Source organism: Plecotus auritus (genome assembly GCF_963455305.1).
Source record: "Plecotus auritus genome assembly, chromosome: X".
NCBI classification, from domain to species: Eukaryota; Metazoa; Chordata; class Mammalia; order Chiroptera; family Vespertilionidae; genus Plecotus; species Plecotus auritus.
In genome coordinates this window covers 13,877,276-13,895,172 of record NC_137784.1, presented here as the reverse complement: position 1 = coordinate 13,895,172, position 17,897 = coordinate 13,877,276, and the positions used below count along the sequence as shown (strand labels likewise).

At 42.5% G+C, this 17,897-nt stretch overlaps 2 protein-coding genes across 9 annotated transcripts in view; one reads left to right on the top strand and one right to left on the bottom strand.

Annotated features, from left to right (window-relative positions):
- The first annotated feature begins 2,118 nt into the window (after positions 1-2,118).
- KLHL34 (kelch like family member 34) lies at positions 2,119-5,418 on the top strand. The gene has a single exon (XM_080653022.1). It carries the CDS (start codon positions 2,315-2,317, stop codon positions 4,277-4,279), a length of 1,965 nt encoding a protein of 654 aa, XP_080509148.1. The 5' UTR covers positions 2,119-2,314; the 3' UTR covers positions 4,280-5,418.
- CNKSR2 (connector enhancer of kinase suppressor of Ras 2) overlaps positions 5,403-17,897 on the bottom strand; it is a 271,774-nt gene continuing 259,279 nt past the window's right edge. For 3 of the 8 annotated variants that reach the window (XM_080653015.1, XM_080653016.1, XM_080653017.1), the window contains one exon: positions 16,478-17,813. In XM_080653015.1, coding sequence (XP_080509141.1) covers positions 17,809-17,813 — 5 coding nt within the window. In that variant the 3' untranslated portion in view covers positions 16,478-17,808. Of the gene's footprint in view, positions 7,789-10,091; positions 10,289-16,477; positions 17,814-17,897 lie in introns of those variants that run through there. The other 5 variants (XM_080653011.1, XM_080653013.1, XM_080653010.1 and 2 more) reach the window with 3 other exon arrangements.

Sequence of the window (17,897 nt, the reverse complement as noted above, 5' to 3'; positions counted from 1 at the left end):
TGGTCCAGACTTCGGAACTCAATATCCAAGTCACCCAGACAAACTGTACTCCCTCTGGGGCTCATTTGCCACATTTGTTTAAAAAGGAAAACAAGAAATTGTGGGGTAAAGGGAGAGGGTTTGGCTAAAGGATCTCAAATATTCTTTCTAGCAAAATTCTATTAGGTTGAATAAAGGTCATTTAATTTCACCATCTAGATAGATCTGTGCACAGTGAATCATATTGGTATTTTATTTTTGAAATAAGACTTTTAGTACTTAAAAAGGAAAAATAAACCACAAACCCATTTTAGCTCTAACATTAGTAACTGGAGCACTTTTAGCCTCTGAAATTTTAAGCAAGCACTTAACCTGAGCCCCTACCTGCATTTTATAATTTGGATATTTTTAAGTCACAAAGTAGTTCCATGTTTGACAAGAAAGCAAAATACTTTTACTAATATTTTTATGCACTTCCAGAATTTCTAATTAGAGACCTTGTAAGTACTAATGCATATCAGGCAAACAATGATAAAATTTTATCCGTCCTTGTGGTTGTTTTTTCCTATGAAATAGAACCCCAACTGTTAGAAATGCAAGTTAATAGCCTTAAAAGGTTCACAGATGGCCAGAGGGGTTGCATTACAAAATAGAAAAATTCATTCTAGATGAAATAAAAACACAGAGTAGCCTCCAAACTGGCCAAGAAAAGTTACAGTGATTATTTACTTATTTAAGAGCAGAATGAAGGAGATGGGAGAAATGTTTTCCTAATGTCTCAAGATTGGGGTGGTTTTAGTCATCATTTCTCTGCTGGGTGCATCTTATAAAAATAACTTCATGGAGGGGGGAGGCGGAGCTAGGAAACTCCAGCCCCTAGAGCTTAGCAACGTTACTGTCCATTATCTCGTCATGGCATTGAAGATGTAACAGGCAGTAATTAGATCAGAGCCTGGAAAATCAAGGAAAGAAACTGATTTATTTAGGAATAATTTTCTTAAAGCAAGTGGTCATTCAAAGGCAGAAAACTCAAGTCAGCTATAATTTCCTTGTCCACTCTGTCAAGGGATGGGCCGGGCAGGGTCCAAGAACAGAAAGCGTGCAGGGAAGCGGGGATGGGAGCAAATTCCCGAATGCCAAATGTGAGACCAGTGGGAAAAGCATCGAGTAGGTCAGAACCTTGCAAGCTGAGTCCAGGTGAGGGTGTGTTACCTAGCGCCGCTAGCTGGGAGCCCAGATTCCTCTGGGTGTGGTTCCCGCCCGTGGCTCCTCTGAGCACCTTGGGCTCCAGGGTGTCAACGCGCAAAGTCGCCACTTAATCCTCGCTCTCGCTGGATTAAAGCACAAAGTTGGGAGCCGGAGGCTTCCTTCCTGGGACACCACGGGGTGGACACTCCTCTAGCCCGGCGGGCCGCCCCTCCCCATAGGGACCCTGGATGGCTCGAGCCTCTCCAGTGAGCGCTTCTCCTCAAACCCCAGCCGAGTTTCAGGGACCCCTGGAGACCAGCGGCTGGCTCTCTGAGTAGCGGGAGTGAGGTTCCGGGCCCGGGCCTCTTCCTCCGGCATCCCGACTCTCGGTTCGCGTCCAGCAGCCCGGGCGCGGGGCGGGGCGCGCAGGGGAGGCCGAGGCCGCGCGCTATTCTTGTCGCTGTGAGCTACCGGCCTGTTATGAGCAGCACCCAATCACGCCTCCGACTGGCCGCGCTGACCCGCACACCCCCTCCTCCCTAATCCCCTAGGCTTTGATTTGATCCTCTGCGCGGAACAAGCTCACCCCCAACCCCCTCCTCCCGCCCAATAGCCAGTTGTCCCCTGCCCTCGCGGATGCCCGCAGAACCCGTCCTCTTCATCCACCCTCGGGAGGTCAGAGCCCTCGTCTCGTACTCCCGGACGCCCCGAGGCGGGCGACATCTGCGCATCTGAGCCGTCGGAGATCCAGTATCCTCGGGAGCAGGTCCACTCGCAGCTCAGCCCTTCCAGGTGATGGTGCGCGGCCACTGCGGCTCCTGGCGCGCAGGTGTGGGCTCCCCAAACTGGGCCGGTGTGGGGGCTTTAGGCAATGCACCGGCAGCCCGGGAAGCCGCGGAACCCAAACCCGGCACCTCCCGGAAACCTCCGTGCCCTCCACCACTAGGGGCTTCTGGAAGCCGTTCCAGACCGAATTGACTCTGAGAGGGATACGGGGAGATCTACGAATCTGGATGAAGGAGCCCCCGGCTTTAAGCTGAGCAGGAAAAAAACGGGCCCCTGAGGCTCGCTGGTGGGGCCACAGGATGCCTCAGGCCACACCCGGTTGGCCCCAGCCCCCAGCCGGCCGCTTCCCACCCTGGGCACCATGAGTTACTTCCTGTCTTACTGCAAAGCTCATGGCGGCGCGCTGCTCACTGGCTACCAGGCCCTGCGCGCCGAGGGCTTCCTGTGCGACGTGACTTTGGAGGCCCAGGGCAGCGAGTTCCCGGTGCACAGGTCTCTCCTCGCGTGTTCCAGCGACTACTTCAGGGCCCTGTTCAAGAGCCACACCCTGGAGTCCCGGGCACGTGTGATTCACCTGCACGTGCCCTCGGCCGCTGGCCTGCAGCGCCTGCTGGACTTCATCTACACCGCCTGGCTGCCGCTCTCCATGGACACCGTGGAGGACACGCTGGAGGCCGCCAGCTACCTGCAGGTCACCGAGGCCCTGGGGCTGTGTGGCCGCTACTTGGAGCGCCTGCTGGCTCCGGAAAACTGCTGCTTCGCCGCCAATGTGGCGGCGCGTTTCGGCCTGGTGCACACGCTGGACGCGGCCGAGCGCTACATCGTGCGCCACCTGCGGCAGCTGTTGGCGCGGGGAGCGGGCCCCGTGGGTCTGTTGGAGCTCAACCCCGGGTCGCTGAGGGCCGTGCTGGGTGCCCCCGACTTGGCGCGGGTGCCGGAGGCCCGGCTGCTGGGCCTGGCGCTGGCCTGGCTGCGACAGGAGCCCAAGGCCGAGCGCCTGGCCCACTGCGCCGTGCTGCTGGAGCGCGTCCGCTTCGGCCTGGTCCCCGTGGACGTGCTGCGGCCCGTGTACTCGGGCTCCGGCCTCGTGCTGCCCGCTCGAGTCAAAGGCCTCATCATCCAGGCCCTCAACTACCACACAGCGCCCTCCCGCCAACCACTCTTGCAGAGCGAACAGACCAGCGTCCGGAGTCCGCAAACCCGCATCTTATTGGTCGGGGGGCGCAGGGCGCGGGAGGCGGTGACCAAAGAGGTCTTGGTTCCCCAAGGGGCAGCCAGGGGTAGGGGCGCCGCAGTGGAGCCGGAGGAGGAGGAGGAAGAAGAGCAGGTGGAGGAGGTAGAGGAAGAGGACGAGGAGTGGGAGCTCACCCAGGACGTGGTGGCCTTCGATGTGTACAACCACAGCTGGCGCAGCCTCACGCAGCTCCCAGCACCGCTACTGGGGCACAGCGTGTGCGCAGTTGGGAACTTCCTGTTCGTCCTGGGCGGGGAGAGCCCTTCCGGCGGAGGTGCCTCCTCTCCCCAGGCCGATGGCCTGCGGGAGGTCACGGCCCTAGTGCACCGTTATGACCCGCGCTTCCACGCTTGGACGGTGGTGCCCGCTATGCAAGAAGCGCGGGCCCACTTCTGGTGCGGCGCCGTGGGCGAGGGGCTGCTGGCCGTCGGAGGCCTGGGCGCAGGCGGCGAGGCGCTGGCCTCGGTGGAGATGTACGACTTGCGCCGGGACCGCTGGACCGAGGCTGGGGCGCTGCCGCGGGCCCTGCACGGTCACGCGGGGGCCGTCGGGGACCGCGGGATCGTGTACATCTCCGGGGGCAAGGCAGGGAGGGGCGAGGGCGGCACGAGCAGTTTGAGGGATGTGTACTCCCTGGGTCCCGGGGACCGGGCCTGGAGCAAGAGGGCGCCTATGGGCACGGCCCGCTTTGGCCATCACATGGCTGCGCTTCGTGGCGCGGTCTTTGCCTTCCTGGGGCACTACGAGCCCTTCTCGGAGATTGAGCGCTACGACCCAGGCACTGACCAGTGGACTCGACTGCGGCCGCTGCCCTACGACCGCTTCTGCTATGGGCTGGCGGTGGTGGAGGAGACGGCGCTGCTGCTGGGCGGCGTCAAGTGGCGGGACTCGCGCCAGGTGCCGACCCGCAACGTGGTGGGCTATGACCTCGACCTGGACCGCTGGGAGGACATCGACTGCGCGCTGCCTTGGGCCTGGAGCGGCCTGCAGTGCGCGGTGCTGCAGCTGCCCGAGGGTGCTGACGAGGAGAGGGAGGGCGGGCCTGGAGAGATTGCAGAGGCTCCAGATTTAGGGTTGGGCTTAACGGGTTAGTGCAGTCTCAGATCCGAGGAGGAGAAAGTTGTGTCTGAGCAGGTTTACTGAGCAACGAGTGGGCTTTTCCTAAGAGTGGGACTCTGGGGAACTGAGTGGCTTCTGAAGGTTAAGGAGGCAAGTGAGGGTTTGGCCAAAGAGGAACATTTCCCTTTAAGCTGAGAAGGGGAGACTGGAGAGGTCAAAAGGAAGGACATGTGAATCAGCTTCAGTGAGCTAGTGATTTCTAGAAATTCTCATGATGCTGGGCCAGGGATGGGCTTTCAAAAATAAAATATGACCCTATTTTCCTCCTCATAGTTAAGTGTTTTCCTAGGTGCTAACTAGTGATTACATTTGTGGCTAACAAATTGCCAAAAAAGGATACTATAAGAAGGTATACGCAAGACCCAGAAAATCATTAATTATAAGGCTGTAATAAATAGTCCAAGAAAATGGCATTATCTGAGTAAATAGTGAAGGGAAAGTGCCTTGGTTAAATAAGGAGAAATATGATTTTATGGTCTAGAACCCTGGTTCTGCTCTCCTTTAATATAAACATGGAACTGAGAGGGAAAAATGATCTCTAAGAAAGCACCTTTTGTTTTTTTTATAAAAACAACCTGGCTTACTTTTTTTCTGTCCTTCATCCTTACTTACCCCTTGTCTGCTTTTGTGCTGAATTTAGGCAGTTCATTGCTTTTAAGTTTTATTTCAGCAACACTTAGCCATAATAATCAGGCTCCTTGGTTAAGTGGAACATCTAACAAAAACAAAACTTTCTTTCTTTCATCCTTTTTAAATGTTCATTCTGAAGACATCCTGTAGGTTATATTTTAAAAATACAACTTATTCAACTTATTTTTGTGCCCCCACTCTCCTAATTTCCCCCCAAAGAATCACAGAGAAAGAAAGAGGAGTAGGTGAAATGTCCCAGTTTGCATCAAGGAAATGGGAAACCAGCTTGATTCTACAGGGGTTCAGAGAAGGTGCTTGTATACTGAACAGATACTTCTGGCTTGTCCCACCAGTGAAGTGGCAAAGTTAGAACTCATAACTGGGGAGGGGGGGAAAGGAGTTGGGGGGAAGGAGGGCTGGTGGCTGTATGATTGCAAGACAAAGAAATATGGTGAGGACTCTGAATAAAGTAGTGCCTTATAAGGATTCATTAAGAGCTGAATTTATTTGACTTCAGTTTACAGTGCTGCCTCTCTCCTAGATTTGAAACTAATGCAATAAAATGTACAGATATATAGTGTTAAAAGGTCTCTTTCATGCTAGGCTAGCCACAAGTCTTTTAAAATTCATTAGTTTAATTTTACCATGTAAAACAACAGAGCTGACTTTACATAAGGAAAAGCTGCTTAGTAGCAACACAGCTAGTCTTTCCATCAACTGCTTGCTGTCTACAGGGCGCAACCTGGCCACTGTATTCATGACACATCCATCAGGTACAGATATTTTTAAGCGAATGTACACATTTAGTCTAGTAAACATCAACAAGTCTAAATACCTGTAACAAGCACACTTCATTTTAGGACAAGAGGTTTTTTGTGTTTGTTTTTTTTTACATATACAAAATCCCACAAATGTGTGTCAATATCCATGCAGTAAATAAATGTTTTTACAAATAGGTTTTTTAAATGATAAAAATATTACACTGGACCCAAAATTCCATACAAACATGAATACATGGTTTCTCATCCATTTTGACTAAATATAGGATTACTGAAAATGTGCTGAAGAAAGGCCACTTTCCTGTACAGTTGTGCAAAGTCTGCAAAACGATAGTGATTCAATGGTGGTTTCAAAAGCAAAGAAAAAGATCCCCACGGTGGAGTTTTTTACTTTCTCCTCTACAGCAAAAAATATTCACTGGCATATATCTGAACTCTTAGAGATGAAAGTACATTCACTGAGCTGGACAGGCAACAGTATAAAGCTGATTAGAAGTAGAGTTTAGGATATAGAAAGGGAGGTTTCCTTCCTCCTCCCGAAAAAACAGCAAATTGTGACTTGTACGTTATGCAGCCAGACACTAAAAAGCAGCACAGTCATTGTCATGCTGGGATCACTTTTAAAAACGAGATGCTCATAAGTGGAAATATATGAAGAGGACATTTTCATAGACTTCATCCACTTTATAGAACAATTCACGAAGCCAGGAAAAAGCTCTATAAATTGTTTCTCTCATATAATGTAATGTAAAAGAACTCTGAATGGCCATCATCCTCTTGCTCCTCAGGAGAGAGGTACATTTTTATTTTGCAACATTGTTTTCTATATTATAACACACATCAACCTGTAATTAAACATATTTTATTTCCCTGCCTGAAGTATAATTCCATAAGTTTAATTAATGGGCTAGTGGGAAAATTGGAAACTAACTGGATAGTTGATTAATTTCAGTTTATACCTTGTAATTTTTTTAAGAGTTGCAGTTTAAAAACACGCGTTTGGGCTGAAATTTTATATATATACCTGTTAGCTGCCTTTCTGGGTGAGTTAAGTGTGTTTTAAAAAATCCACTCTCAAATTCCTCTATACACAATCAGCATATCATCACTACAAAAATAAAGGAAGATTTAAATCAAGAAAATAAAGCAGCTCTATCTTCAATTTTGGTCTTTGTTACAAAAACATCTTACAAAGCTTTGCCCTGATACACCGTTAAGTGTCCCCATAGATTTGGAATAGTATTCCCATTAACCAGCTTTCACAAGTTAATAGACTATTAAGACGAATATTAGATACCTGAACTTTTCTTATGTTGATGCTCTTCTATTTTGCTTAACTCTTTTAGGCGCATCTACATTTCACAAAAATAAAACTACAGCTTACTTTGTGCAATGTTTACGAAAATCCTCAGAACATTTTAATAAATATAAAAAGGTTTAAATTCTTTCCCACCCACAAGGATGTCTGCACCTGAAAAAATGTGGATTTACTTTTGAAGTCTTATTTATATAAAATTAACTTAAAGGGAGAAAAGATGACCTTAGATAGAAAACTGCCATTTTGTATTTTTCTACTTGAACACCACCTGTCTTCAGAATAGTCTGCAAAAGTTCATTTTAAATCATTGAAGACAGTTGTTTTTGCACATGGTAAACATAAGCTGAGCACTAATTGCATATAAAATATACAAATGCTCATTAAAGACAATGGTATTATGACCATATATGGTTTGTTTCATATAGTTTGGTAACACTGAAGTATAGCTTGTCAAGTGTCCCACACACTGACATGAAAACTACCTTATATACTTGTTCAAAGTACCAGAAGGTACCAGAGGGACTGAAGACAGAATACACTTACACATGCGTTTCAATGTATGAATGAGTGTGTGTGAGAGAGGAAGTGATTATATCTACTTCAGAAGAAATACTTAATGGGTCATTTGAGGTGGTATTTTGACAGATATCCAAGAAAAGATCGAGGTACATCTGCTTCCACTGTTGGAATTCTTTAGATGTCAAGTCTGGATTGTCTAGGACTTTATCAATAATGGCCACTTCCCCTTCTCTGGCCTGAAAAGCAAAAGGATTCAATAGTTAAGATGTGGACAAACTTATGTTCAAGTTTAAAATAACAAGTTAATAGGCAAAAAATGAAAAAGCCCATAGGAAATGGCTCTGGTATATCCAAACTCAGCTATTTAGACTAAAATTCTAGTGTACTTTTTTCTACCCCCAAGGTATGTCCTGTATTGCCTATTCTCTGTGGTTTATTTTTTCTCATTTATCATCTCTACATATAGAAACCTTCCTCATTCTTTAAGATGCAGTTCAAATGCCTCTAGTTTCCTAAAGCCTTCCTTCAACAGTTGGAAAAAATGTTCTCTCCCTCATTGATGCCCCCATAACACTATCGCTGCCATTGAGTGGACTTACCACATTTTGTTTCGAGTTACTTTTACACTGTCCTTTCTCTCCTGCTAGGTGGTCAGCACCTATGTTTTATGGGTCCAAGGAAGGGGCAGGGAAATCTAGGAATGTTCTGCAAGAAGTGGGAAGGCTCACTTCTGGACTAGATATACCTGAGAGGGAAAGACAGCCACAACTAAGCCGTTGTTCTGGTCCTTGGGGCCTGACAGAGACAGGAGGGCTCGGACCAAGGATGTTTTGTGTCACCCTGTGCTTGGCGAGGGGCCTGTTACAATTCCAGGAGCCACATACCCAGGGTTGCTTGGGCAGTTGTCTTTCTCTAATGGGAAATGTCCATTTCCTGTTCATTTCCCACACTGAAAAGTGTAGGGCTCTATAGTTTGATTGTTTTTTTTTTAACCAATGAGGGGCATTTCTTTTCTTTTATAAAAATTAAATTTATTGGAGTGACATTGGTTAATAAGATCATATAGGTTTCACGTGTACAATTATATGACACATCATCTGTATATTGCATTGTGTGCCCACCACCCAAAGTCAAATCATCTTCAGAGGGGCATTTCTATACAGTGGCTTTTTTATCATCTTTCTTTGCCCCAGAGAGTAGAGCACAGCATCACATAGCTGGTGACTCATCAATACTCACTGATTGGAAAATACTCTTTTTTTGGAGAGGGGCCGAATCTACAGAGCATCAAAGATAGGGGCGAGGGGCTGAGAGGAAGAGGGACAGAAGCAGGTCTCTAAAATAGGTGAGTCTGGCCTGCTTCCAAGTGCCTGCCTGCAGTGCTGACCAGGCAGTTTAGATCTGAATGTAGGGTGAGGGGTGGAGCGTGGGTCTGTTAGGCGAGAAGGTAAAGATATCTTTGGAGTAGGATTGGTCACCAGAATTATTCTTACAAATATTATAGCTCTTTTTAAAAATCTGTAATAACGACAACAATAAAAAACTTAAAAAATTGGTCTTAGTTACCAAAGGCCATTAGGTTGTCCCACGGATTTGCAATAGCATTTGCATGCACACCAACTGAAAGCTAATTGACTGAGAACTTGACTGCCTGCTCCAGGAAATGTTTTCAAATAATGCATTTTCTATTTTATCTTTTTGTTACTCATCTACGTTTCAAAATCACAAAACCTCAGCAACATACTGTTTATCTGAAATATTTCCCAAAGGAGCCCTTTTGTCTGTAGGATAGTATTTTTCCTGTTTTTGATTTTCAAGGGTGCAGGGCCTGCTTGCAGGAGAGTGTGTGTGGCAGGCCCTCTAAACAGCCCCCTGCCCCCCCCCCCCCCCCCCCCCCCCGCCACTGAGAGTGTTCACTTTTTTGCCTCCTTGGACTTCCTGCCTCTCTGCTCCCCTCTCCTCCGCACCTCCTCCCCAACTGGTGGGTGGCATAATAATAAGACCAGAGACAATGTAAGAACTTGTGGAAATGTATACTAGGAAAATAACATGTGAATTGGGAACTGATAGTGTAAAGAGAACAATTACAGAATTTCTACAGAGAGCATGAATCACTATGGCTTCAGGAAATAGTCCTGAACTATCACAAACCCTTTTAGCACCCACTACTGCATTCCACATGCATTCTGTGTTCTTCTAATAGCAATATTACTTATACTACATGGCGCATTTGTCTTAGGAAAACGAAAGACAGTAATAACACCAGCCTCGCAGTTTTGGAAAAAAATAATGAATCACATCTTGTTTTCTCCTAGAACGAAGTCACACAACATTTAGTCAGTGCTTTGAGATGTTAATGAAAAGTTTAGATTATTTCTTCTTTACTAAAAGAACAGCTTAGCTTCAGCTTCTTCCTATTTACCTATTCCCCGCCCCCCCTTCCCATTTTCTATTTCTTCATCTAGTGTATCTGGTAATCCCCTTTGAACTCAGGAACGAATCTCTTGAAATAAATTTCTCCTTCCATTTCCTATCTTACCTTTAAAGTGCTTTTGAGAATTCTCAGCCTGTGCAGTTTTTCATTCATCACAGGATCATTACATCTCTTTATGAATGATAGCTTGTATTCCATCTTGGTTGAAATGCGATGTTCTCCCAGTGGTGACAGACTGGCTTGCTCCAATGCCCTGTATAAATCTTGCAATGAGTCTCCTAACTTTTCTCCCCTACTTTCACCTGCAATGGCCAAAAAGAGAGAGAAATGAATCCAGTGTAATGAATAGTTATTTGATACTCCAGAAATCTACTAAAGTATCATCTGAAAAAAACAGGATAATGAATGATTGGAAATATACTCTATTACATTTTTTAAAAAAAAATCCCAACAAACCCACAGCTGCTAGTTATACTGAGTAAGATTAGCTCCAGGCAGCCGATTGTTCTAGAATGATCAAATAATAGGATGCTTTGACTAACAAAATATGCTCTGAGTAGCAAATCACCATAAATATCTGGAGTCCATTATAAGTTCAAAGAATTAGAGTACAAAAGGTACACAACACAGAAACAATCCTGCACATAATTTAATGTTATAAAACATTAATAAATATCCCTTATCATTATATTGGTAAGCATAGAAATACTGATTAATATAACTCTCCTGGTTTGGCAATAAACTGATTTTTACATTTTTCCAGACTTCATAAAATGGAATGGCATTCATTGGAATTTATTTGATTATAAAAATCTTCCAATAGTGTGCCATCAATTATTATTAGGTTCAATATGACTGCCATAATAATGTTCACCACATTCTAAGTATAGTAAGTGATCATAAATTATCAATAATAATGCTTTAATTAAATGAAATATGGGAATGTGTTTATATTCAAATTGAGGAATTTGGCACATACAAAGAGTTTGTAAGCATTTGTAAGACTTGGGAAGAAAACACTCCAATGAAATATTTTTTTGGAAAAAAAAAATCTTAGAGTCTAATTCAGGAAAGGACCTCAGATCTATTTGAACAAGTCAAACTCCCATCCTGTTTTTTAATTGCCTGAATATTGGTGTCATATCTTTCTCAACAATGATAAACAAAGATGAACTTGGATTTTACTTTCGGTGGTAGATAGAATTAGGGCTATATCATGTTTCCTGTAACAGAGAGCCAGGTTCCTATTTGAGGAGTACTAATTGTATTGGACCAAGGAGTAAATGTGGAATGTTGTTCATTCTACCATGGTCCATGTGAATATTTTAGGCTTCCTGACATAGTTCAAAAAGATTCTCTGGTAATAATAGTAGTTAATATTTATACGTGCCAAGAAATAGGTAAATGCATAATGTTCATAATCCTTACAACAAAACTAAGAGTAGATATACTTGAGTTTCACTTTATAGCAGGGAAGTACCTTGGTCAAGATCACAGTAACTGGTGGAGCTAGAATTCCAACTGGGCAGTCTAGCTCCAGAATCCATAATTTTAATAAGAATTCGATACTGCCAATTTTGTTAATACTCATTTGAACTGTGTATTTAACAGTAAGTGCTAATGAATTTGAGACTCCCTTGAAGTGCAGCATTCTTTAATTTTTTTAGAGTGTACCTAAAACCACCACAAAGCCCACAAACACAGTACCTTAACTTAACGTGATCACTTTTAGGATTAAAAAGCGTCATTTAAGTTTCATGTTCAATTTTTTGGCTCTGCTGCTGAGGTTAGCAACTATTAGTAGTATGATTATTGAGTCCTGCCATTGGAAAGTTCCTTCCCTCCTTTTTTTTTTTTTTTTAAATATATTTTATTGATTTTTTACAGAGAGGAAGGAAGAGGGATAGATAGTCAGAAACATCGATGAGAGAGAAACATCGATCAGCTGCCTCTTGCACACCTCCCACTGGGGATGTGCCCGCAACCAAGGTACATGCCCTTGACCGGAATCGAACCTGGGATCTTTCAGTCCGCAGGCTGACGCTCTATCCACTGAGCCAAACCGGTTTTGGCACCTTCCCTCCTTTTTATTATTGTTATCATCAGCACACGACATTACTAATCCCATGAATTTTAACTTCCTAACAATATATCTACATTAGAACTATAATCTAAAAATACAAACATCCCTTTAAATAACAGCTTTTAAATTCTCTGTTGGCTCATCCATGAATGTTTGCAACACCTAACCTTCAACACCTAGAAGATTCTGATGGGTGGGTGGGTGGGGGGACTATAAAAAGGAGTAACTGCTTTGTGGGTTAAGAGCAAAATTGAAATGGGATAGGGAATTTTAATTGAGAATTGTTTGGAGCCAGGAAGGCACAAAATCATAAGGTCATTCAGAGTACCTAAATGGAGTTGTAAAAACAAGGATACATTTGAACAGCATAATTCCATTTCATAAAAGCATAGGCCAGGAAAGGACCTTGAGGAATTATTTAGCAGGTATCATTCTTTTAGCCTCAAGGCAAGATTGCATCCAAAGCTCGATGCAATTTCATAGAGCAGAGAGTGGGAGCGAAATGGGAGGCCTAACAGATGTGAATTATAGTAGTTTAGGTATCAGTGGCCTAATGTATTATTAGTTTCACAGTTTTTGAAAGAAGGTGGAGAAGAAAAGGGATTCAGTTTATAGTTTTAGGATTTAAGGGAGGCAGACTATTTTTACATAGTAAAGTTTTACTTACAAATAACCTTCTTCCATATTACCTAAAACTGTAGGGAGTATATATTTTGTTCAAAAAAATTCTTACACAGTTTTCTTTCTCCCCAGTTCTTAGTTTGTGAAATACTGGGCCAGTATGAAAATTGATTTCTTTAATAAAGTTTCGATGCAGTTTTAGTTTAAGAAGGATAAAAGGTACAAGCATAACTATTCAATAAATAAAGACAGAAAGGTTTTCCCCCCACCCCTGCTCTTGCCATTAAGGGGGAATAAAAGCATTCAACCAAAAGACAACACAATTCTACAAAGAATCTAGTTTGACAGATGTGAGAATAATTGAGTAGAGGTTTATCTCTGGGTAGTACATTTGAACAAGAGATCACAATGAGACGGAACACAGAAACATCTCCAAGTACAGCAATGGAATAGCGTGGCCCCTATTAAAGATAAGGCCCCCTCCCCTACCCCTACACATATACACATATGCAACATCACAAGACACAGCAGTGGGATGAGGAAAGATGAGGGATTGAGATGCCAGGCTACCACAAAATGCCACCAATCACTGAACATTTTAAGACTTAGACAAAGAGTCTTTTTATTTTCAAAGGAGGGGGGTGAGGGGCAGAGTCACATTATAAATCTGATTCACTGTGCTCAACAGTCAAAACAACACAGAACTCAACATTCAAGACAAAAACAGACCTTTATTTTCTTTTATAATTTTCAATTGGTTTCCTTGATTTTTTTTTTTTCCTCTCAGATGAATACCAATTAAGTCAATTGTGGCTACTGTTGCAACTGAAAATACGAAAGCACCTTTATTTTCTTCTCGTTTTGCCCTCTTCTTCTTCGTCTCCTTTTCACTTCTCTTCTGGTTTCTCTCTTTTTAAAACCCTTGCTTTTCTTCTTCTAGAAGAGGCTTGCTTTGGAAGAGCAGGCAAGCACTTGGTGAGGTCTGCTTCCTTATTGACTTTCAACATGCCAGTTCAGCCATTGGAGTGCTGGCAGAGTACCAGCTCTTTTGCAATTTGAATGAATGTTTCTGAAAGTTGGCAAAGTGTAGAACACCACATGCAAACCACAGGACATATATAGGAACCTTTAGTGATTCCTAGTGAGTAAGTATATTGCTCCTACAAAAAAAATGTAATTGATATCTAATTTATTCAGGAACTCTGGGCCTTTGCAGGTATTAATTCCCTCCCACATTATATTTATATTTGCAACATGTGAATTAGTTTAGTTCTGTGTCAGATAACAAACTTTTCTATTGCAATTTTATTAAAGCAAATGGAACATATAGAGTTTTCTTTCCTATATAAAATTTCATTGACTGGTAGATTTGAGGGTCACAAGAAGTTATTGATGAATTAACCTGTTTCTGTACCAAGGGAGGGTCATTTCCAGCTGCATCATCTGTGGCAGGGGCAAAAGAAGATCCTTTATTGTCTTATTGATACTCTAGCTACCCTACGAAATATTGTGACCCTATTCCTATGTGGTGAGCACCACAGCAGTTCACTGTTTGCTGCTTTCAGGTTACATATGACCTCCTGGTAGTGATAAAGAAGAGGTCAAAGAAACGATTAGCTAATGCAAAATAATAGTTTGTTAGAACTCTCTTGCAAATGGATTATTAGCAGATGATAATATAGTTCTCAAATACTAAAAGATCTTCAGTTGATATATTTCCTTACATTCATGCCCAGTGGTTTCCAAACATTTTGATTGTGCACACTTATCAGTTAAAAACACTTCTGCTTTTGATAACTTATATACATGTATTACTCTATGTTGATATGCATGTAATAAAACAGACACAGAAAAGAAATAAAAAATGAGCTATAAAAATTGAGGACAGATTCCAATGGTTTTTCTTCCTGTGCCTCAATGGCCCCATTTGTACCCTCCTTCAGAGACCTAGACTGTGACTTTCCTTGAGCGGAAAATCCTCCCTCTTATTTGCATTTCCCATTCTTCTGTCTGGCACAGGGCCTCAGGTACCCAAGATTTAAGCTGAGTGATGGTTTTCTCTACTTTATACACACAGTACTCCAAAGAGGGCTCCCTGTTAGGTGACTGTGCAAATTTTATCACAGACTATTATAACATTTGGTCATGTTCATTTGGTGAAAATTATGGAGAGCAGAACACAAACTTGGCAACCCAAAATTTCATGCTGGTGTCTTCCCCATTTCCCCAGGACTGTGATGACAATGTTGAAAGAAAGTAAATGATGAAAAGAAAATGAAACAAATATACCCGCTGGGCTCTTGAAGAACCAAGTCAACATGTTTTGGAAGGGAACTGCGCTCTTTTAAAATTGGACAATGATGTCTTTCTGGAAACAGTCATTCCTTCCACAACTCAGCTGGGTAATGAGCACAGAAAGCTTGGAAAAGCTAAGTCACAAGGGGCAGAGAAGGCTGGACATAGTAGCATTAGTCACCAGTCAAATGTGAGAGGCATTCGTTCTTGTACAGCCACAGAGTGCCTAAAGGCTTCCAGGCTAATGGTGTCACGTATGTGGAACACTATTCTTGTCATGAAGGTCAATTAAACATTTGCATTGAGACAACGGGAATATTTTCTGTGAATGCTAATTTACCAGTGCACCATGATGAACAACTTATTTATATGTAAGGTGATAATTAAACTTTTAATGGATTTAATGTAGATGGGTTTAATGTTTATAGGTTTTATGCTAAAGATGATTATGTATTCAGGACTTTACACTGTAATATGAATTGTCTTATAATTATATATTAGCTCTCTTAATTCATGCTTTTATATAAGTCAACTAGCTATGCTTAGCATTGTAAAGCTGGGGCGGGGCGGTCAGTTGGTTATACCAGAAAAAAGCATAATATTTTAAAACCTGGCTTTTGCTCACTGCTCTGTAATCAACTACCCTTTTCATTTTTAAAAGTAATTTGTTTTTTCCCTTAGTCAAAATAACACTTCCTCTGATAAAAAATTAATTTTAATGAGGAAAAACCCCCTATTTTAAAAAGTACAGGTTGAGTGAATCTACCAGTATTGCTAAGTGTATTCTTAAAGAACACGTGTGGCCTATCCCTGTGTAAGAATGACCTTGTGCTTCACCAAAATCAAGTACAGTACATATTAGTGTCTGTCAGTCCCTTCTGCACAACAGTAAAGATGTGACAGAAAAGACAGAGCTGGAGATTTTTCTGTACTTCCTTCTCTATGCATGTCAATTCTGCCAAATTATGTGGTTTAATGCCACAACTATATGACAGTGATTGGATTTCCAGGGCACTATACAGTAGTTGCTATGATGGATAGTTTCTATGATGGCGAAATCTTGGTGTCCTTGGCATTGATTTATTGACCCAAAGGAAAGGTTCTTTGAAGGACAACCACAGACATAAATGACCAATTCTGGGTTTACCCATGGAATTTAGAAAATTTAACTAATAGACACATGGAAGTCAAGGTACCTGGTTCTTAGGCAGGGATTCATTAAGGGGACAGTTTACAATCAAAGCTAAGAGATGATTATGTTTAAAAATCAATTGATAGTAACATGGACTTACTATAGTCCTTAATGAGAAAAAACTAAAATACTTCATATCCTAAAATTTCACTATAACGGAAACAGAGAGGATGACCCAAGACAATCCTGCTAATATTAAATACCAACAAAATGCTTTTTGATGGATTTCTACATACCGGAACCATCATTTTTATATATACTTAAAAAACACATTAAAACGGTTAGAGCACAGAAGCAATTGTAAGGCAGATCAATGTGATTTTTATTCACAACACAAATTCCATTTGTGAGAAAGAAGCATAGATTACTTCTCTTCAGAAAGATATTTACTATCAAGCATACTTAGCAAATTATTTAGCTATCTGAAAAGATCTGAAACCAACTGGTCATATTTTATTTTTTAAGTAATTTATATTTTTACATGTATTCACATTATGCAATACCACACACTGCGGCGACAGGAAGAAAAAAACATTTCCAAATACAATGTTAAATTATCTGTTCATTGCACAGTATTAAATATCCATTAATTAGCATTGAAATTATTACAGAGTATCTTATCCAACTAAATAAAGGAAATTTCACATCCACTACAGAAGAAAAATAAGCAATAGTGAGTCATAAGGGACCCAGTTACATAGTATTAAATAATATGTGAAGCTAGTTTGAAAGACATCCAGACAAAATACTTTTTCAAAAGTGAAAACCACAGCCTATAGATTAGGAAAATTTTACAGAAAAGAATAGCTCATGCCTGTCCTATGAGGCAACACCATTTGTATACAAGTGCCAAGAAATAAGGAGAAAGTTAGGATTTTAGCTGAGGAATCTAATAAAGCCTGGCATGAGGAATTTTCTTCATTAGTGTCACCAAAAGCAATCTCTGTGTTGCACCTGAATACACTTTATAATAGAATAAATATAGTAAGTTTCAGAGCAGGTTGTGTATACCTTGCCTTAATAGATTACACTTAATTTAGTACAATACAGCACGTCAAGTTTTAAAAATGCAAAATACACTTAATACACAGAATTTGCTTCCTCTGCTTTGCCTTAAAGAGGCCACCAAAGAGTCCATTAAACAGCCAGGGTTTTCTAGTTATCGGAGCTGATCCCTCTCCTTTCCTGGTGTAAGGAGAACACAACTGAAATGTCACCACACAGCGCCCTTCCCCAGTCAATCCCCTTCCCCTTCTGTTTTCTCACAGAAATGGCAGTTTTCTGTCACTGTGCTCCATCTTGATTGGCTTTGATCTTATGCTAGTCCCAGTGTAGAAAGCTCGCATTCTTCTTAAGAGTGGCCTGCCCCTCTTAATATCCCTTTAGGGAGGCCCCCAATCCAAAACACTTGATGATCTAAGCTTTTAAAAGTCTGTTCTCTGTTATAAACAGCAAGGACGAGGCCATTTTAGTTGCTTGCAAGAGGTTGATGTGGAGTCTGTGCCGTGCCGACTCTCTCCGATCTAAATTCTCTAAACATTAGCTTATCAATCTGTGAGTCCAATGGGTTGAGTGCCAACAGAAGTGGATCCGATTTGGCATGGAGAGGTTCTATCAACTCTCGCAGTGTATTAGCCTAATATGATAAAGCAGTGATACAATATGATGAAAAGACCTGCGGGTGCCATTATTTCTAAAGCACATTAGTATTTGTACTAGA

Coding starts and splice junctions, on each gene's coding strand:
- KLHL34 (XM_080653022.1), top strand. CDS start 2,315: ATGAGTTACTTCCTGTCTTACTGCAAAGCTCATGGCGGCGCGCTGCTC.